Genomic DNA, 22,679 nt, shown 5'->3' with positions numbered 1-22,679 from the left:
TGGCAGATAGGAGGTGATGGTTGGTAGACTCACTTAATAGCTTCGCACATGTCCAGGCCCATTTTAACACAGTTCTTAGCATGCATAGGCAGTGACACCGGTAGGCCTGACACACAGTAGTAGCAGTCTCCCAGGATCTTGATTCTCATGCATTCATTTTCCTGCAAACATTAAGAAAAATTCACTCCGAGACTGTTATGCAACCAGGCAACTAAAAAGGGAACAAAATATGCATATAAACAGGACACTGCTCAGCTCAGTGATTTTCTGTGTAAAAAAAAAAAAAAAAATTCTTTTTAGATCCTTCTTACTGTTATGCAGGATGCACAGGTTTCTTTATGACGGTCTAAAACAGAAAATGCCCTGTCCCAAATTAAATTACTGTAACTATTAGATCACAGCAGCTAGAAGCTATAGTTTAAGGCTCAAGCTAAAAATGAATTGTGGCTAAAAAACAAAAAAAAAAAAAATTGCCATTTAATCTAAGAATTTAACTCTTACATGATTGTCTGTTTAGGTCATAAAGGTTAAAATGTCATGTTTTAGCTTACCTTGGCAATTTGGTCAAATTTGCCAAACAGTTCATTGAGCATATGTACAAGCTCTTTAGGAGAACAGTCACTGGCCAAACGAGTGAAGCCAACAATGTCTGCATACAGAATGCTGAAAAGGAAAAAAAAATAAAAAAAAGAGCATTGACAAATGTTTTTCAAACTCTAACTTTGCTCCATTTTAGTCCAGAAGTCTAGAAAAGTGATTATGTAGACCCTTCAACATTTTTACCATTTGTCACACTGAGAAAACATTTTTTCTGTTAGGCACAACAAATGTCTCAGCAACATAATTAAAATATACTCAATATTTATTGGGACCAACCAGATGGATGCGTCCTCACTATAGCAAATCTGGTATCTACAGAAGTGGCAAGAAAAAAAAAATCCCATTTGCAGTTTAATCACAAGATCTTTGGGGAACATAAACGTGGATAAGAAGGTGCTTTCGTCAGAAGAGACCAAAATTAAGGGGTTTGCTCTACATGCAAAACTAAATGTGAGGTAGAAAACACCCAAAACCTTCTTTTCTTAATGTGAAACATAATCATCATATGTGCATGTGTTAGAATTGCCCAGAATCATAAACCAGACCTAAAATGATGTTGACAGATGTTCTCCATCCAATATGAGCTATTTCGCAAAGAATGTGAAAATATTTCAGTCTCAAGGTGTAAAAACCTGATAAAGACAAAACCCAAAAGACTTGCAGCTGTTATTGCAGTGAAAAGCAGCTTCGCAATGAACTTTCCCGATGTGGACAGAAAAGATTTTACACCACAAAGTTTTTTAATTTTTTTATTGTGAAGAAACTTTGAAAACAATGCATCACTTTCCTTGCAATCCATATAGGTGCTTTGTTATATTGATTTGTCCAAAATAATCCCACTAGACACTCCATGAATTCCTTTTAAATTGGTTGAACATAGAAATTGATGTCAATCTCTTTAAAGTTAACAATTAAATGTTTAATAAACTAGACAATATAACCCACAATTGTGGTTTTATTTTATTTTTTTCTGTCCCAGAACTGAGTCAAAAATGGAAGCCTTTCTTTTAATTCCTATAATCAGTATGGCTTGTGACGCAGAGTAAGTAGCTTTAGATACAAAAAGAAAATCACCTGGCTCACTCTACCATTGACCCCCAGTGCACTTGATTAGTGGTTCACTAAAAAGACTGACTGTCTCAGTGCTGAATCACAGATTCAGCACAATGTCAGCTTCCTGTCAGCAAACCTCAGAGGGAAAGTGAAAATATTTTTGACCTTTCAAGAGATCCCAACACCACAAGGGAAACCAACTGGGAATTAATGCAACTGGCCTCAGTGGGATTGTAACAAACTCCAAAAACTGCAGCAGTTACTTCGCTCTTTGCTTTAATTTGACTTCAGTGTGCCATCCATGAAAAAATATATATATAACAAAAGGATATTATTTCAGTATCAAAATTATACCACCAGCCCTAAATGCAATGTATTTTCTGCAATAATGCACAGTGTTGAGTATGTAGGGTGCTGAATGAACTAAACATGCAATAAGGCACGCCCCATGTGGTAGATGATTACAGGTACTCTTGAGTATGGTCTGACTCCAAATGACCCTGTGTTGAAATGCAGAGGCCCACAGATGCTGCACGGTTTTGAATTGTTCTACTACTCGACTAAAAATGGCCAGGTGCTTTATGAGTCTGCCAACACAGCTAATCACAGCCCTGACCGAGGTAATCACAGGGAAAGAGTAAGGTGCACAGTCTGTCAGTCAGCACCCTTTTACTGTAGCCTTAGATGAACATGGAAGAAGAAAAGGTTGCTTTCTCAGGAAAACCATCATAATAATAAACTATGCTCACATTCTTTGTCTTTTTTAATGCCTGATGTGCTTTTTTTTTACTTCTATACTTTGTAAGCCAGATGGAAAGGTGTTTTTTAACATACTTGAGCTTGTCCACACAAAAGCTTTGTTGAAACAAATTAACTGGTAAGCCATCGGTCAAAGCTCACTTTAGCTTGCCCTTATATCTGTCAGCACTTACTAAATTATGAAACCCTCAAACAGAAAAACCTGCATCTGGGTCAGTGCACCAAAAACACACTTATCTCTAGTTTTATAAAAACTTGTTAGTATAAGCTCCTTTTGATGTGCTTCTTCTGGCTTTCGCACGCCACATACTTATAGGATTTATGAAAAGTATGCTCGCAAAAAGTTGCAATGCCTGGTCAGTAACATAAGAGTCTTTACTATTAAAAAATAAATTGTTGAACCAGGAAGTCAGACATTAAACTGACAGGAATGACAGTCAACATAAAACATTTAGTGTTTTGGTCATACCTGACATTCTCATGCCTCTTCACGTAAAGGCTATGAAAGTTGTTATCCTTCACAAGCCGCTGCTGCTCGACTTTATCTTTACAGTCTTGCAACCTCTCCATTATTGCCAGTTTCATCTTCATAGAGATATAAACGGGGAGCACAGACTGCAGCAGGTTCTCCTACAGACACACACACACACACACACACAGATTATCTGTTAAATAACTGTAATCAAGGCAAGTCTGCAAATTATCCCTATTTTTGACTGTCGTGTTCAGATGAAAGGTCCAGCCCAAAAAGGAGGGAAAAGAAACCTACTTCTGTCACACTTTTTGGTTCCAGTTCACTTTCCAATAATATTTTTAGACACAGCACTCTGTATGGAGCTAGCTTCCTTAGCAATGACCTTTTGTGTCCCCATCCATGGAGTTAATAAATTGTCTCCTGGACAAGTGTGAAGTCAGCAGTTTTATCTATAGTGCTCTTACAATTCTACTTTTCTGTGAAGTTGAAACTTTTAGTTGTCTTTAGTGACAGTAGTCAGATAGGAAGATATGCAGCAAAGCCCCAAGATCAGGAAACAAACCCTGGATTGAGGGATATGCTCTCCCTACAGTTAGGAAATTAGCCATCCTACATTTATTATATAAATCCTTAATTTTACAGTCGTAACACTGGAACTCCTTTTGGCAGCTTTTTGTTTTGTTTTATATAAACTGGTTGATAACCCAATAAATCAAGTCTCTTCAGATAATGAGTTTTCCCAAAAGCAAAAACATAAAACAGTATTTGAGTCTGTAAAAATTAATACTAGGGTCATGTTTCCACAGTGGCCAAAGGCCAGAGCAGTGTTCACAGTTCATTAGCTTAATTAACGTAGGATTTAGAGAGACAACTTTTCATGAAATGAGTAATCTCTTCTTATGGCACCAGGAGGGCAGAGGGCTGCATGCTCTGACTACATGAGATGAGCCCAGGCTTGTGCAATTTATTCACAAAATCTTTTCACATGAGCAATGACTGCGAAGACATTTCAAACATTTGGCATCAATTGTAGTGAATGTGAGAGAATGAACCTCACATTCTTCTGATGCACTGCGCTGCTGGACAATTAAAATTTTGTTTCAAAAATTTTAAGATTACAGACTTTGCTGTAATCTTAAAAAGCCACTAATGGTTCTTAAGACACGTTTCTGGCAGTTTTTCAAACTGCCTGTCCCCCCCCATCTGACTTTCCAGTACTTGTACCTAAACATGCCAGCACAGTGAGCAGTTTGGAAGAAAGCAGGAAGTTGGACTTACGGAGGACAAAGGAAGAGCTTTAAGGCGTAGAAAATTACAATTTACAACTAGATTATCAGTATATGGGAAACCTGTGTCTGCATAAAGTGAAAAAATGCAAATATCTAACACAGGACCTGGTGATGGGTCATCCTTCATTTGAGCCTCTAGTACAAAACTACAGCTAACGGATCAAGTTTTTAAAACTAAAACCAAGGAAATGTTTCTTTTCAATAGGCTTAGTGAAAAAACCACAAAGGTCTAAATTGAAATATTTTCTTTCCAGCATTTTCAGTTATGTAAAAGGCATAACTCTGATTTATCCACTGAGCTTAGGGGCCTTTTTAATGTCTGAATGATCCGTCATGCATCAGAGTTGAAAGGAATAATAAACAAAAACACATTTCTTAGAAAAAGTAGGAAATGCTCATGTTTCATATTAAGTGAATCTTCTAGGTAGATTTCTTCAAAACAGTTTTACTTTTTTTTTTCTTACCAGGGATTTCGATTTTACAAACAGATTTTGCACTTTTGTAATTATTCATCAATGTTTTCATTTTTTTTTTATTTCATGATTAATGATTATTGCCTGTAAACACTTCAATAAATTAACTAGATATTCAAGGAGACTAAAAACTAATTTAAGACATTAAAGGGTGTCGTAACTTGCCAGGGATTTGTTTGTGCCAATAAAACCACAGCAAAGTCAACATGAGAACCATCACAGCCTTTTGCTTAGAAATAAATTACTGATTGGCTATTTTCATAATTTCTCAACAGCCCTGGTTTTGGTTCAGTAAGATATTCATTCCATGCAAAAGCAAAGGTTTCGCCGTATACCCACAGAGCTGCTGCAGTGATGTGACCCAGTACATCTCTTTTAGAAAAGAATACAACACAGTTGAATAATTGTTTCTTACATAAGCAAAACTTTCAAGGGCTTTTGAAACATTGCACAGGTATTCTCATGAAATGCCGTCTACTTCCTGGACAAAATGCAGCTATTCAGCCAAGTCTGCAACATAACATGAAAAGCTCTCGGAAGGTCAAGCTTTTTGTTTCCACTAACCTGTTGTCTCTTTTCTATCTCAAGCTTCACCCGCATGCTTAGACACATCAGAGTATCCTGGAAGGTCTGCCTTAGCGTTTTTTCCATCAGAACCTTGTGAAAGGCTCCGACTCCACATCCGCAGAGAAACACCACAGCATTGGACACCAACTGCACAGAGAGACACAGTAGCGCATGGGGTAACAGTTTTAGTGCACAATTTACATACACAAACTACGCATGTCGTATTTAGTTTTTAAATTTGTCCTCTATCAAATCAGCAGTGCCACAGGCTGATTTCCCCCACGTAGTTTTTAATGTAAAAAGAATGCTAATCAAGTATTGGGAGCATAGACTGAAGAGTATATCGAGGTCCTTTTCAGTAGGCTGACATCTTTGTATTAAGATTTTTTGGTTTTACTGAATGTGATATTCAAAATTTCTGAAAAACTTCATTATTGGGTTTCCAGTCCAGGAAAAAACATTTGAAATCTATGATTTTGTTTTAAATGAACTACTAAAATAAATAAAATTAATTGTTCCAAATTACTGAAGTGCATCTTTGTAGATCAAAGCAAAATTGTTAAGCATTGCAAATCTCCATAATTTGTTCTGCATGTGAGATTTGGTCTTGAGAATCTTATATTGCCATAATGACCCTTTTTAACAATTCATAATTGCAGACAGATATGTTAGCTGTGTTTAAAGATTTTAAAAGTTGCAGAATATCTGTTGTCCAGTTGTTTATACCTGCTTAGCAAGGTCATCTTTTGCGATGTTGCCACCTATTAACGCCAGTGTGAGGATCATAATGTGAGACAGCGAGGTGATGACACTCAGCGCCACAGCGTGCCACAGCTGGAATGGCAGCATGGTATACACTGTGAAGATGATGAAGAGGAAGAAAGGCACCTGAAAACAACAAGAAGAAACTTTTATACATCTGAAAATGTATATTTCATCTTGATCACTTGTGCAGGAATTGTAGCTGCTGATGACAACAATCCAAACTTTAGTCTCTCTGAACCCTGGTGAAAAGTGAGGTACCTGGTCCCAAGGAAGGATGACAGCCTTACTGAAGATAAAGGCGAATCCCAGGATTAGATGTGTGGCCCAGATAACCACGCCCAACAAGAACCTCATTCGTTGTGAGAAAAGCTCTGTGCACACCAGTATTAATACAATCACGAACACACACAAGCTGGTGCCCACCACACTCACAAAGGCACGATGCTCCTCTGTTTTCTGCAGTAATAACAGGGAGAGAAAAAACAAAAACATGTTACACCATACCAATCAAATAGCTATATTATGTTTAGTTCCTTAAATGTAGATCTACAGACAGGTTTTCTGTGATTGACCTTTCAAATGTAGTTAAACAAGGAGTCCATTTTATATTGTGACTATTTCTTGTTGGTGAGGTAAAGTACGTTCACTGCAAAAACACGAAACCATCCCAATTATTTTTTGCCTTGTTTCTAGAGTAAATATCTTAGTACATTTCAAATAAGACAAAGTTAACATAGAGGTAACTTTTCAGAAAGATATAGGAACTTATTCTAAGTAAATTATATAATAATATTGATTTTAAAAAGTATTAGTTCCCTGGACAGACTATTTCACTAATAACATGGGAAAATTGTCTTATAAGTTGAATAATCTGCCACTGGAACTAGAACATTTTAACTAATATTTTAAGGAAGTATGGACCTAAAACAAGACCATATGTCTTGCTGAAAAGTTACTTGTAAGTTTGATTTTTCTTTGAAGTGCACTAAGATATTTCCTCTAGAAACTAGACCAAAAATACTTGGTACAATTGTGTTTTTCTGCAGTGTTCTTTCAGGCAGCTCTCTTACTAGAATATGCTAAACTCAAACTTTTTCACATTACAACAACAAACTTCAGTGAAGGTTTTTTTTTTTTGTATTTTACGTGACAGACCAACAAATGTGCTGACTTCTACCTCCAGCGGTCATTAGGCGAGAGGTAGGGTACACCCTGGACAGGTCAGCATTAAAACAAGGGTTAGGTGAACAGAACATCTGCTGATGAATGACTTCTGAATGCAAATGCATCCATGGAAACATTAAGTGTTTCTCCGCCCTCTGTGAAAATGTCTCGGAGTGACTGAAAGCTAAGGTGGGAGTTGAAGTGTGAACAGGAGAGAAAGCAAGGGGTTAAATAAGCGCTCTGCAGAGAGACAAACGCAGATAGTCAGTGTTAATAGATCTCTGAGAGGAGAAGGCCATCCCTGCATTGTATGTTGAGCCTGCTGGTTACCATGGCAGCACTGGAAAAGGACAGTTCTTAACTAAACCCCTTCAGCTCTCTGTGTCTTAATGAAAACCTTTCTTGCCAGAGAAAGAGAAATTATTTTTCTTTTACCAGGAAAATGAAGGAAACTCACAGGAATGCATACAATTCTGTTGCACAAAAAAGAACCAGAAAAAAAGCCATTGCAGTTTTTCCTTCAACATTTCAGTTTCATGTGTTGTTTTTATAGCAACAAGGCAGATAAAAATTATATCTAATTCTACAAACGCATGGGATGAAAAACCGGATAACTGGATAGCACAAACGGTGATTAAAACCAGACCTCAATCAAGCTAAAATCTGAAAACAAGGGCTCAAAATGTACCAACTGATTAGTTTTTCTCCTCAACAAAGCTGTTGGTTCATATCCATGACCAAAACCAGTTTATGGCCATTGACTTTCTACTACTGGCTGCCTACTCTTTTGTATTCAACTTTTACAAGCTCCACTCCAACATTTCTTTCCTAACTTCTCTGTTCCCTTGGAAACAAATACACTGTCTAACTCATGTGGACACAAGAGAGACATTTTAGCTGAAAAAAAAAAAAGTAGCTGCTGAAAAACAGAAGGAAAGCTGACTGATCGAATGTCAGGAGATGGGCCAAGGACCAAGTGAGTCTCCGATGTGTGAATGAATATATGTATGCTGCCTAAATGTCTTAATGAGATGAAAAAGACAAGGCAGAAGGCCAGAAAACTCTGATTGAGTTTGTGTTTGAGCAGGAGATAAAATCACAGCATGTTTATGTCCACGTGTGCAGTGTAAACATGAGGGATGGAGCTATTGTGTGGGACTGAAACAAGAGAAAAAGGGAGTGTGCCACACAGCCTGCAGCAAGACAATAGTAGGAAGGTTAGGTTCATTTTTTTCCCTACACAGGAAAGTAATATAATCTATGCTGACAGAAGATGTCAGTTTAGTACGATGGGCTGGACTCACTAAACTGCTACTTACTTCGTGCCAAAATCAACAGTACGTTCAGACCAGCCGAAGCCAGGAGCATAATTGCCATCTGAACACACCGACAGCAAAATGCTTTAAGTTTTAAATTTCTGTAGTTTTTATGATTGGTTTTGACAGCTGGCTCAAATAGCGCAACATCTGCGAAGGCAGACATTTGAACGTCATGTTGTCTTTTCAAGCTACTCTCGAGTTGTCCACTTCTACAGCCAAACAGAACTGAAATATAAATGTTTCAATGCTGCTCTCCCTTCCTTCCAGTTACATAACACATGCAACGTCACTCACTCACTGCTGAAGAAAAGCTATGATGCATTTATAAGCATGTGTACATATAAAAGCAGTAAATTGTGTCCTAAAAACAGTATTGAAATAAATGCAGTGCCTTGCACAAGAATGCAACCCCTTTAACTTTTCAAAATTTTTATTACATTACAACTACAAACTTCAATCAATTTTTTGACATAATCCATTATTTGGTAGATCAACATAAGTAAATAATTCCTTAATATTGATTTTAAGAAAGGACTAGTTCCACTGGCCGATTTTTTTTCACCGATAACATTGGAAAATGTTTTGCTATAAGTTCCACGCAAGCCATAAAAACTCAATTTGCACATACATTTCTTCCACCAGTTTGCTGCAGTCCCTTAATAACTTGGGCTAAACTGCGAACTTGCAGTTTTCTTTCAACAATGGATTTATTCTTGCTACTGCAGAATATTTAAAACATTTGTATCCAACTATCACTGACTTTGCTAGCTAATGCTAAGTTTTAGCAGCCTTCAGAAAAGTCTGATTTGTCTGTTTAACTTGTTTCCAGCTTGTTCGTTTTATTTGACTTATTTGACTATATAGTCAAAGTTTCCAATTTAATAATAATAATAATAATGAGATTTTGTGAGCCAAACAGCCTGAATTTGTACATAATTAAAAATATAAACAGAGCATATGAACTAACATGCAAATTCCTTCAAACGTCCACATTAATAGCTTAAGTAGGCTCTTACTGATATATTTGTTTACTTAGCCATTTGAAATACTGAAAAAGGTGTAAAACTTGTTGACTTAGCCATGTAAAATATGGAATTCAAGAAAACTAAAGCACGCTTAGAACTAACTAAAGTTATAAGAGGCCTCCTCTGTTCAATATGAATCATCCACTCATCTGTTGTCTTTACTCACTTATGCTTGCTAGGTTTCTGTGGTGGGAATGGAGAGGCTATCTCTAGCAGTAATTGGGCGAGACGGGACAGGTCACAGTTCATTAGAAGGGACACACACAGGACAAACAGGCATGGAGAAGCACTTTCATACTTAATGGGAATTTAGAGACTTAGAGTAACCGGTTAAGCTAATGCACCTGGAGAGAACCTGCACAATCACAAGTAGAAAGACTGGGACTTTTTGCTTCAAGGTAACAGTGATGGCAAAGTATGACAGTGTAACACATCATTAAAAACATTTTCAAATGGTTTGAAAATGGGTTTTAAATACTTTAGATACTAAGAGTGGACAACTTTTGGTGACCATATTAATCATAAATGTAAAAGACAAAAAAATCAGAGTAACAATTTCTTCAGTTAAGGTTAAAAGTACCATTTCTGGCCAAGTTTCTGTGTCTATCAATACAGTCATATTCTAAACTAGGACAAACAGTAAAAATATATAAATTTTTACATTGGCATATTTTTGCACAACAAAAAGCAATTTTCTTCTTCTGTTATTCTGACAGTTTTACCATCCAGACTTTGGATTAACCAGACATTTATCACAAGCTCAGTGAGATGTGTCATGATATCTCATAAGTTTGTTTTTTTTTTTCCAAGAAAATCAGGTCTGTGACAGACTGAATGTCTTTCATTACATTGTGCACATAAAGTAATGAGAGAGTTTGATCTGGAGCAACAAGCGTTGATAAAACCACTATGTTCCCAGAATTTAACAATTGATCACATCTGCTTACCAAGAAAAATATTTAAAAAAATATTTCTGGGACATAGTAATTCCCAAAATTATCTGTTGTACACATACTACATAGAGACAGGGATAACTTTGATTTTTATTACTTAAAAATTAGCGTGATTTCTATACAGTTATACAAACTCAACTGTCTTGTAACCGGAATGAAAACTCACCAGGTTAAGGGCAAAGAAGAGAATGAGGAAAACCAGACAGAAGAATATGGAGAGGCCCAGCAGAGCCAGTGGCTGATACTGGCTGATGCAGGAGAATCTGCGGTACAGTGCCTCATTTTTGAGCTCCTGGTTATTCAGCAGGTACTTTCCCTTGGCTGGCATGGCTAACACTTCCTACAGAGGCAAAGCAGGTGTTAACAAGGAGCTGCAGGACGCAAAAGTGTGTCTCCACTACTTCCTTTGAGTAAGCACAACAAAAGTTTGCTATAAAAGAAAGCAAAAAAAAAAAAAAAAAAAATTACCAACCTTTATTTGGTAAGAGCGTGGTGCTAGCTCATGACAATCAAGTAAAACTTGTGTCTTTCCTTTGTCGTGGCATCCTTATTGTTTTTGTTGTCTGTCACAGCTTTGTTGCAGCTCCCTCCAACACTTGTTCCCTCGTTTCTATCCCTCGTTGTCACTCTTCCCTGTTGCTAGTCTTTTTGTTGTATCTTTTATCCTCTATGTGGTGTTGGCAAGCAAGCCCGCCTCATCCTTTGCCAACTACTGTGCGTTGCTCCCGTCAGCGGGTTTGAGTAATAAAGCCCAGGGCTTGGAGACACAAAAGAGGAGGGAAGATTAAGCGAGAGGAGGGAGGAGGGTATGAAGGAAGAAGAGGGAAGAAAACAGGAGCTGACGAGGAGTGCAACAAAGGTCAGCAGAGCTCCGATGAGGATTAAGGATGTAACGGAGCAGATAGGTAGTCCTTACAGGCACCTGGAAGGAAAAGGCAATAATAAGGACAACAGCATTTTAAAAGATTAAATAGTTTCAAACTTGACACTTCAAAGTTATAGATCAATGTCTATTCTTCTTGTTAAAATGTGGAAATGCAAAGAGGTGTTTTATGTAATCATTTAAATACTGTTTATTTGACTCTTCAGCAGTCTGGTTTAAGAACTACCCACAACATAAAAGAAGCTCTGGCCGGTTATTAGACATTATTTACGTTTCAGAGGCTCTGCTCTGAAACGTAAATGTACTCATTCCTAAAGAAAGTGTTTTAGATTTATTTGGTAATTTTGAATCAGAAAAAAAACAAAAAAAAAAAACAGACTTGATCATAACGATCAACTTGCAGCCACAGGAGCTTCAAAATGGTCTTAGTTTCTGACCGTTTATTAAGTAAAGGCAAAGAGTTGCATTTGAATCAGATGCTGCAAAACCGATCAGAGAAACAATAAGGGGAGAAAACAGAAATAAATTGCAGAGACCAATTACAGCTCAAAACAAAACATCTCAGTACCATTTCCTGTTTCAAAATAAAAGCTATTGCTTCTAGTTTAAATAGGCATTTCAATAGATTATAATAATTAACTTGCATAGCTGATTGTCTTAAGTTAATTCAGTCTTGTATACAAGACTGAATTAACTTAAGACAATGTTTTGGTTAAAGAACAGTAACAAACATCATATATGATGTTTGTTACCGTTCTTTAACCAAAACATTTTACAACAACAACTTGGCTTTATTATTGCCTCCATATGCTGATGATAGACACATATACATTTTTGTTTCTGCCGACAACATTAACCTTATAAATAAAGTCACTTACTGGTTCAAAAGAGACAAAAGAGAGCTTATTCTTTTAGGTCGTAATAACCTGAAATATGTTAATCATTTCTTGATGAATTCACAGCTTACACTTCATGAGCTTGTGAAAATCCAGACAAAACCATAAGGTATTCAAGTTAAGATATTTGCTCTACACCCTACAATCAACTCAAAAGAAGCTCTATAAATAAGGTTGAGCTGACTTGAGAACATGAGCAATCAAGGATTTACAAATTAAAATAGCAAAACTACCCAAGTTAAGACTTTTGAATGAACACACTTTCTTTAAATTAATTCAGGTTGCAAAAGTAAATCCATACTCATTTTAAAATGATTACTGTTTCCATGTTTTAACATACCAAGGTACAAATTATCAGGGAATATATGACTCAAGAGGACAGCTGTGAGAGTGAAATATAAATATCCGGACTGCTCAGGGAAGGAAAAAGCTTATTCATACCTTAACTACGCAAAGGCAACAATAAAGCAACCCCTTATCTCTGTTTGTGGAAGGGTTTTAGCTCATCTTTGCCACAACGGTCAGCAGACACAGTCATGACTTCATCCACAAATAGGCCAGCTGCTTTGGAGTCATTTACCTAACAATACACAGTTGTGGAGTTACCACTTAAACGGTCACTCAAAATATTTTAATTTGCACTCAGCTGAACTAACAAGACTAACCAACAAACCCACATGTGTGGCTGCTTTGTGAGATGCATGAATCTAACTGAACTGGATGTAGCTTGTGAATTTAGACAAACTATTATCAATATCACAAACTGGAAAAATGACATCAATTTGACTACCAGGCCATAAATGAAAGTAAGCAGAAGTATGAGCTGTGTCTAAACAACTGCCAAAGGAATATTTAGGACCACAAACAATGTTACAATTTTATTAGAGCTTGGTTTCACAGACCAAGACAAGGAGTGAATTATTATGAAGTGTACGGAAAATTACTTATATCTTCTTCTTTTTTTTACAAATAAAAAACTGAAAAGTGTGAGTTTATATTCAGTCACTTGTTGTCTTTTAGCTCCAGATAAAATCCAGTACAACCAACCAACTTAAAAAATTTGTCTTACAAGTAAAGTCCAACTGTGCAACTTAATTCCAGTATAAATTCAGCTATTCCATGTAGCCCCCAGAGGTTTGTTGGAAAACATTATTGAATAAACAGCATGTAGGTACTTTATTAATCCTCTGAGGGAAATTGTATTACAACAGTATCAAAGAAAGAGCACATTAAGTAACTTTGGAGCAACTGTAGAGATGCACAGCAGTTTGCACACAGCACAAACATGTGGAAACTGGTTTAGATTTTCAAGTTTGACAGGACATGCCAATCCTAAGAGGCTAGGCAGGAGGAAACTGGACTTTATTGTTTTTTTGCCTCTCATTCAAAAGGCTTCTTCAGTTTAAAAAAATGGTTTGGGAGTAGCAGGAAATAATCTGAGAACAGTTAGATTTTTTGAGTCGTTAAAGTGTCTAAAGCAGTGGTTCTTAACCTGGGTTCGATCGAACCCCAGGGGTTCGATGAGTCGGTCTAAACCTACAGCCAGAGCCACCACAGAATGGTTTAAGTCAAAACATAGATATGTGCTAGAATAATTTAGACCTACATGTGATACAATAGACGCTCTCCATCCAGTCTAAGTGACCTTGGATTGAAGAATGGGGAATCGTTTTATTCTCTTTATGATGGAAGAGACACATCCTGTAATCACAGTCAACATTGGTTCTAGATAATACTGACTTGAATACATATATAGAGAGTCGTGAATAATTGTCCTTCAAATTACATGTAGTCCAAATTAAATAAGCCAAAGTCTTTGGTTGTTTCCTGAAAAACATGGAAAAATGTTCAATGAGTAATAATACTTTTGTAAAGCACTGCTGCATACGTCAAGTTTTAGTGGTAATAGAGTAAATAATTATATCCCTAATATTCTATTGCATAGACAATCGAATTATAATAATATAAAACAAAAATCCTTCCTTTACTTTCTCGTTTTTTTTTTTTTTAATGAAGCGTTTGCTTTTTGCTGAATAGAGGACCACAATGTACCTGACAGTCTGGGAGATCATGCTGGGTAAGCTCTATACAAGTAAACAAGGTGGATATAGATCGTTATAGATCGTCCTTCTCTTCAAATAGCTAGAGCTCTATAGCTGCAACAGGTCCTCATAATTATGCTGAACTATCACTGAGCATCACAGCCACAGAGCAGAAACAAGGACACCGAAGCTGCTTGTAGGGATTTAGAGATATTACTGAATCATTCAGAGAAAAACAATGTGAACTTCGCTCTGCTGTCAATAGAAAGCTCATTTCCTGCTCTCACTCTATTTCAGTGTGTGGAGGGAAAGGCACAGCTTCATGTTTGTTTCCAGCATAGCAACTGTGACAGGTGCTATGTGCCATAAAAACTGGGATACAAGAGGAGGAAGGACAAAAGGTTGGTAGCAAGACAAAGAACAAAATTATGTTGGAACCATCATTTGCTGTGCTTTAGCATTTTAGTGATAAAATTCCCTGTGGCCAATGCAGTGATGCTCCACCCTCACCTGTTGTTGTGTATTGCCAGTCAGCTGGCTGAAAATAAGCTATGACACTTTCCTCTCACTTACTAGAAAGGCTAATCAGCAATTTGGAAGCATTTTAAATATTTCAAGCTAGTCATTTGAGCAGAATGTCAACAAATTAAATGAGATACCCAGGTTTCAACCAACCAACCAGGTTTCTCACTCTGCTATGATAAAGTTTTTAACCTGTGTAATTATTAAATGCTTCCAGATGCATCAAATGCTCTTATCACTTTTGAGTCATGTCTGCAGTGCAGATAGTCATCAAAAAATGAAAAAATGTGTCCTCATTTGAGATTTAACTTCCAGACCTAATGGAGCGCTGACTGGAAATCACCTCATAGGTAATAAACTAATGTTATCCAGAGATCATATCTTTAGCAAACCAGCTCCCAATTCAAAACCTTTTATAGAGAGCTGCAAATGCAGATTTTTTTTTTTTCCACAGCAAATCACTTTGCTTTTATGACTGTCTTTGTGCTAGCATTCAATGAGCCAGGACAAAAGAGGACAAAGAGTGACCCTGGCCTCAAGAAGAGGAAAAAAAAAAAAAAAAGGATGAGCAAATGCATTTCCCAGTCTGTGCTGCAAAGTTCTAGGGATAAAGGTGAGTTTGGTAAAGAAAGGACCAAGCCGATTCACCTAAAAAACTTTGTGGAGTACAGAGGCAACTAAAGAGACCCACCGGGTTTTTCTATTTTAAATTCCTTAAATTTTAAGTTCCTAAGAATTTACAGATTTTACAGGTTTTGTTTTGGACAAACTAAATTAGCTAAAAAATAATTATAGATGGATTACTTTGTCAATTAAATATTTCAGGCAACTTAACTTGAAACATTGTTAAATGTTTAAAATGTGAATTCAGTTCATCTCACAGATAAAATAGTGTCTTGTCTACTAATCTGTTCACACCATTTTGTTTCTAATTCTGGACTGTGAGGATTGTCAGGAAGCAGAAGATGCTCATCCTGCATAGATTCAGGATTCTATTTTTCAGACAACACTTTAAAGGAAAGAAAAGTAAAGACAAACAGCTTTTCACACATCATCAGGGTGGATAAATTGGTAGTGATTTAACAAAATTACTCGTGAATATCAAGTTTTTTGAAATCTACATTTTTGATTTACCTGCTAAATATCATTTTTAGAAAAAATAGGTTGTAGTGAAATAATGTCAATCAAATACAGTTATTTAATCCTCTATAAAATCCAAATAAATGCAAGAAATAATTTTGTTGAAGGCTCACTCGCCTCTTGATGCTGAATGCTTGATCTGATAGTATTAGATTTGTTTTTCTTATTAGTTGACCACTTGCAGTGACTCATACGCTCTGTTATTAACATACATCCTGGATAAATCTGACATGGTTACACAAGCCCAACAACAACCACTAACACCTGATATTAAAATTTGCTTTGAGTTATCAGGATCACAGATTTCACATGGCACGTTTTGCAACAAGGGTCAACAAGTCAACAATGATGTTCAACTTTTAACTCCAGACTAGAAAACAAAGGGGGAAAGTAAAACAAGATGCTTAAATCCCAGCTAAAGTAACACATCTGTGTCCTGATGTAGGGGAACAGTCAAGATTTTACACTTCATATAATCATCATTTTGTACCAGGGATACATCAAAACCATTACACAGGCTTGATGGATGTGGCGGGACCTTAATATCCACAAAATGTGTTTCTCATGTTTACATCCATTTAAAGTGCTATTTTACATACACAGACTTATAAGATGAGACAGGAAAGACGGTTACAGTAGCTTAGTACCAAGCAATGATTACATTTAATTATTTTTATTTTACGTGACTTAAATATTTAGCTGGATATAATATTTCATAATTTTTTAATCAGTTTGCAGGACAAATATCCAGGTCAGATCAGGTTAGTATTTTACGGCCTCCTGTAATCCTGCAGCAATATAAAAAAAAAAAAACCTTTCTATAAATAGAAGACTGATCTATGTACAGCAATGCACACTTGTGGATTAGATTATCATACCCTGTCCCCAGCCATGTCTCCTCCTTTCTCTCAGTACTGGCTACTGGTATTAAATTAACCGCATTCAACAGAAGGAGTGACTTGCACCTAACAATATTACCAGGATGCTATTTCAGCAATGATTTAAGCTTTAAATGCCTCTGCTTATAATAAATACAGGAAGTGCAAAAGAGAAAACGGTACTTGGAAGCTGTCTGTTATTGGTCAAATGTTTCACATGCACTTGTATATAAATCAAGCAAAGGCTGAGACTGCTGCAAGTGTAGACATCTGTTTTTCTGCTTGACACAAACAGCGGGTAAAAATAGGGGATTATTGGTTTAAAAATACATAGAATTTAAATCTAGACATATCAGCCGAGGGACAAATCCAATACTGAAATAGCCCTGATCAAATTAGTCTGAGCCATTTCCTTCTCATGTGCTGTTTGGATTTAAAAACACCTGCACTCCCTCAAAGGAAAATGTCACCCAAGTCATATTCAGGACAACACTCGGTGTGACTGTCACAAGGCTCAAAAGGTAATAAACTGGTATAAATGCGAATGCAAATTCCAATAAATTACTGTATATAAATGGTTATTATAAGAATGTCAGATGTGTCTCTGTATAATTCAAAATTAGGATATTATTACAATAACAAAAATATTTCAGCTTATTCCCAGCTTAATTTAGAATAAACCGTACAATTTTAATAATGAGCCCAGAATAACTTTACTGTAATTAGCATACTGTCATATAACATACAGCCACAGTTAAAAAATAAAAAAATCAGAATATGTGTTTCGATGAGGCTTTTCATTGATCTCATATTTTTGTATGCATTGTTTAAATGCATTCTAAGCTGAAATGTGTTTTCATTATCTACAGGCGAATATCACAATTAGCAATTTGAAAGCCTTTCAGGATGAAGGGCTTTCAGTTTGCACAGAGCTTTGTGAGATGTGTGACAGGCTTTCAAACATCAGTTTATGTGCAAAAATAAGAAAAAAAACGTGAAACAAGGTTTGAATTCTTTGGTTATCTCACTCAAAAGATCCATATGCGTGTCACTGTGAGATAACATATGCGAGTCAAGACATAGATAAGTTAAAAAAAGGAAGAAAACATTGACATGTTTCCTCCCTCCTAATCTGCTAACAGTTCCACGTTAGCAGATTAGGGTGATATTATAGTTAGGGTAAGATATGGCAATTTAGGTTACTAGACAGAATGCATCAAAGTTTTCAGGTGCAGCAGAATGCATTGCTGCAGCCTCACTGCCTCTTCTGACCCGTGGGTCCAGAGGTGTAACAAAAATGAGACACAGAGTGCTGTGTCTCATTGTTCACTGAAGAAACACCTTAGACCTCATGGCTATTTCTGTCATTTTAGGAAGAAAGGCATGTCTTAGTACGTCTTGGATTTTGTCATGTGTTAAACAGAGCTCTGCGAGATGCTAAAATAATATAGCTTTGTAACTTAACTCTGCTGCAAACGTCTCCAGAACTTTATCCCCGACATGTGTGGTGTTCTATGGTCCAGATGATGTTTGTTTACTAATATTCTCTAAAAAAAAAAAAAAATGCCTTTCAGGTTTATAGAAAACAAGAAAATTAAATTACACACAGGTGGATTCTTTAGGTAATTCAGTGACTTTAGAAGGCAATTGACTGCGAAAGATTTCATTTAAAGGTTAAAAACTAATTAACGCTGGTCAATATGTTGTGAATACGAAGTTGAATTTTACATAAGGCAATATTTAGTCAGTCGGACAGTCAGAAAACGCTCACACCAGACCTTTCCCAAAGTGCTTAAGGAATCACAAATGAGAAAAAAGGACAGCAGAAAATAGGCATGCATTGCAATATTTACCAATATTACCACCAGCACAAGATTTTCTAATTTCATGTACCCCGGGCCATGATAAAAATGCACACCCAATTGACATGAAGAATAGACGCAATCTGTTCCAGCAACAGGGATCATTGTTTCCAGCTGATGTTACCAGCCACATTCCTGATTCAGGTTTCAAAACGTACCACACTCTTTCCCATAACACTGGAGCAGAAGGGCGCCTTTTTCACCACCACCCATAAGAAAAAACCATAATTATTCCTCAGCAGTCCAGCCAGCTCACTACCACTATCCCACTCAGAAAACCTCAACATCTGAAACCAGTACAGCGACGGGAATGTTTACGCAGCTACAAAGAACCTAATGCAGAGATCACGCAGCACTGCTTCAAAAGAAATGGATGACAGCTTAAGGTCAGTGTGATGATGGTAATTTTCCAGACGACTATCAAACTCGGGCTGCTGACAGGGCCATCTGGTGCGCGTTTCACACAATCTACTCTTATATCTAAAGTTAAATGTTTTTATAATTCATAGTGTGCGTTGCATTGGTTGACGCCTGTCAAAAATAGCATGTTGTTAATGCGCATGAAATGACTTTAAAAGCTGAGGCTAATAATGAGAACAGTTGAATTTGCACAGTACATTACAGCTACATAGTTTTACAATCAAAATAACTTCTTCTGAATTTCTGTGACGGGCAGGAAAGCGATGGAGTCATATACGTAACCATTCTGTTTGCCTCAAACTTTAAAACGTCACTGTATTTATTCTAACCAGTGAGAAAATCAACTTGGTGGTAAACATTAGTCATCAGCAGCGTCTACCCCACTGTTACAGACAGCAACAGAAAAAGGGGTGAGTTGACTGAGATCAGATAGTGGCATGCTACATAAATTTACATCTTTTGTGTGGTCAGGGGTCTCAGGAGGTTTAATATAAAAACTACAACATTTATGTGCTTTCAGAAGTAATGTTAGCATGATGCATATTAGCAACATCGTAAGAGACATCATGAGTTCAAAACAGCCAAAGATTAAAAGAAAGTCCACATTACTAATCTTATCTTTAACATAAGTTAAAATACTGTCAAATATGTGTGTATTCCATTTTCTGTTCGAAATACATATCACTATCACACAACTAGTAACTGAAACATTACTAAAAAATTAAAACATACCTAAGAAGAGAGAATCTCAAGTCAGTGGTTTACATCAGCCCAGCAGGTTCTGTTTCTATACATGAAATAAAATACAACAAATAAACCCAAACTAGACAAAGAAAGACATTGATAACAGTTGTCAAATTAAACACGGCTGAAACGCGCAACATTGAATATGGTAACAAATAAAAACACATACAAAACATGACAAAATTAGACATAAAATCTTGTATGTGATTAAATTTGTCTAAAACATATGTTAAAATATAATACTTGTGAAGAAAACAGAGCTCATCCTAATACATACCACAGTTTCAGACAGCAACAGAAAAAGTGGGTAAACTGACTGTTACTGGTTGCTATGGTAACCACCAACTGTTGAGCGTTTACGAATTATGTAGCAATGAAAAAAATAACTTTTTGACTACACTATATAAATTTGAAGAATAAATAAGCCAATTTTGTCAAACTTCACATCTATTATAACGTTAAAATAAATCCCAGTTACTCGTATCGTCAGATAACAGACGCTGACAGGCATGAAAACATAAATAAAAGCTACAGTGCAATGCAAAAGTACTAATAACTGTTTAGCTTACACATTTTGTCATGCAACAAACTTTAAGTTACTCTAATGGGATTTCTTGTAAATACCAATAAGAAATAGTGCAATAACATTTTACCCAGTCTTAGAGATTAAATTGTTAAAATGCTACTGGATATAAAATGTCCACTCAAGTTCCACCCAGGACACAAAATACCACAACTTCAAAAACCTTGGCTGAGCAAGCTCTCTCTATAGAGACGTCGTTTCAGTGTTACGGACACTACAATGTCTTCACATGTGTAATTTTTGTGAGACATTTGCACAAAACGCAAAATAATTTTAGATTATTCTAACTTCCTATTTGTTGCATAACCAGCAAATCTGAAAATAAAACAAATATTGACAGAAACTCAAAATAATGTCTTTTAATAAAACCACGAGAGGAAACAACAACCACTTGAATGCCTGTTTTGTGTCCTGATACATTTGATGGCTGAAGATGGTTGGGAACATGTTGAGAGCATGTTTCAACATGTTCCCAACCTGACTGATCACACTATTTGAGCAGACTTACTTGATTTCCTCTTCAAAACTCAACACTGCCAATTCAGTAAATCGCACAGATAGAAGATTTTGCTCTCTGGCTACAGAGACGCAGAGTTAAACCTGAACATGCCGTTTCCACTATAAAATATGATGGCGACATGGCGGTTTACTTACTGATCGTGTTTCAGTTTTTTTTCTTCATGGAGTTTCATTTTATTTGCAGAACCTTTAGGAGACGCTTTCATTGCTCGAAAACAGGATTTTTGATTTAATGCTGCAGTTGAAGGAGAGGTGAATCCTTGTAACCACTAGAAAAGGCTTACATAATTCATGTAATGCTTGTGGGTGAGAAGCCAAGAATTATTCATTCTTCCTTAAAACATCTGTGCTGAGGGGGAGTAGATTTTGCTGAATGAAACGCAGACTATGACAGTAAAATTTCGGTGGTAAAGTAATAAACTGATTAGCAGTGCTTCATTGATGCATTTTATTTGTTTTAGTGGGTTTTTTCCTGTCTTTAACAACAAACAAAAACAAAACCCCACCCAGCCCTGAGGAGTAATCTTAATCTGATGATTTAAGTTTCCCTGAGTCATCAGGGAAAATAAATACAATTTATTCCAAAACAAAAAAACATATCACTTCATGTCACGGATAAAACCTTATGGGATATGACTTTTTCCTGTTCAGTGGCACTAGATTAGAATATTATCAGATGATCACATTTTGATGCACTGAAAACCAGTGACCTTTGTGAAATGCTTGTGACTGCACGCTAAAAGATTTGTTAGATAAAAAGCTCTGCAAAGAAAAATAATCCATGTGCACAATGGGGGGAAAAAAATGCTGACTGCATATTCTTAGCGCTGCATGGAACGCCACAGTCCAAGCCTTCAATTTAAAATCCTGCAGCAGCAGAGAGGTCGGACGGTCAGAGTGACGCAGGGCGAGCACACAGGGATCTCATTACCTCAAATGTCTTCCGAGAGCCATGGATGACTACACTGAATGGTAGCTGAGGATTCAACTAATAGCATTCTGGTTTTCCCCTGAGTGTCTTTAACAGCCCTTTTAAAATTTGTAAGCCCACACTTTGTTTCATGCACTTGGCGTGAACACAATTTGTGTTCAGCTAAGCTTCTGAAACGCACCCAGTGATGGTCTTTATGTTGGTCATGCCAGATATCGGATCTCAAAGGATGCTTTGTGTGAGGCACGGCGAAAGTTGCACGTTTTGAAAAAGCCATCCCCCTGTGTTTTGCCGCTGTGGGCCAAGGAATGTGAATGAAAGCGTCGCCGTTGAGAAGCAACACAGGAATATTTTTACACACCAGTACCTTTTCCGGGATTTCTGTGGCTGAGTGGGAAGGAGAGGTTTTTGGCAAAGCTGTGTGAAAGCAGGGTTACTCCTACCAAGCATCTGTCTGAAGGCTCACACAAAGGAAATGACTCGAAAAGACTTGAGTTTCACTGCTGCCCTTCCCATAAATGAGTCACAGTCTGACAGTGCTGTACACGTATTTAATTCAACTGATATACATCTGTGTTTAAAACAGAAAACCAAAACGTGAAATTCTTAAGAGTATAGGCAATGCCAACAAGTGTCTTGTGAAATCATTTGTTACCCTTAAATGTTTTCACATCTCATCGCCGTTCATCTAAAAATTTTGATAGCACATAATTATGAAGTGAAAGGAAAAGAATGCACAGTTCTGAATTTTAAAGGGTGTATCTGTGTTCAGCCACATTGACTCAATACTTTGTTCAACTTTCTTTTGACGTAATTA

The 22,679-nt window shown here is 36.7% G+C and overlaps 1 protein-coding gene across 5 annotated transcripts in view; it reads right to left on the bottom strand.

Moving 5' to 3' along the window:
* The window catches only part of adcy7 (adenylate cyclase 7), a 57,525-nt gene that overhangs the window by 19,459 nt on the left and 15,387 nt on the right, over window positions 1–22,679 (bottom strand). For 3 of the 5 annotated variants that reach the window (XM_015002844.2, XM_088004401.1, XM_088004404.1), the window contains exons 2-9: window positions 10,915–11,364; window positions 10,609–10,782; window positions 6,240–6,437; window positions 5,943–6,104; window positions 5,214–5,363; window positions 2,882–3,042; window positions 552–663; window positions 34–161 (exon numbers count right to left, since the gene is read on the bottom strand). In XM_015002844.2, coding sequence (XP_014858330.2) covers window positions 34–161; window positions 552–663; window positions 2,882–3,042; window positions 5,214–5,363; window positions 5,943–6,104; window positions 6,240–6,437; window positions 10,609–10,770 — 1,073 coding nt within the window. In that variant the 5' untranslated portion in view covers window positions 10,771–10,782; window positions 10,915–11,364. Of the gene's footprint in view, window positions 1–33; window positions 162–551; window positions 664–2,881; window positions 3,043–5,213; window positions 5,364–5,942; window positions 6,105–6,239; window positions 6,438–10,608; window positions 10,783–10,914; window positions 11,365–18,268; window positions 18,351–19,817; window positions 19,873–22,679 lie in introns of all 5 variants that reach the window. The other 2 variants (XM_088004403.1, XM_088004402.1) reach the window with 2 other exon arrangements.

This window comes from Poecilia mexicana, unplaced genomic scaffold, assembly GCF_051168715.1.
Source record: "Poecilia mexicana isolate PSO_F unplaced genomic scaffold, ASM5116871v1 scaffold_3, whole genome shotgun sequence".
Lineage (NCBI taxonomy): Eukaryota > Metazoa > Chordata > Actinopteri > Cyprinodontiformes > Poeciliidae > Poecilia > Poecilia mexicana.
Note: the sequence above shows the minus strand (reverse complement) of the source record. Positions and strands in the feature narration are given on the sequence as shown.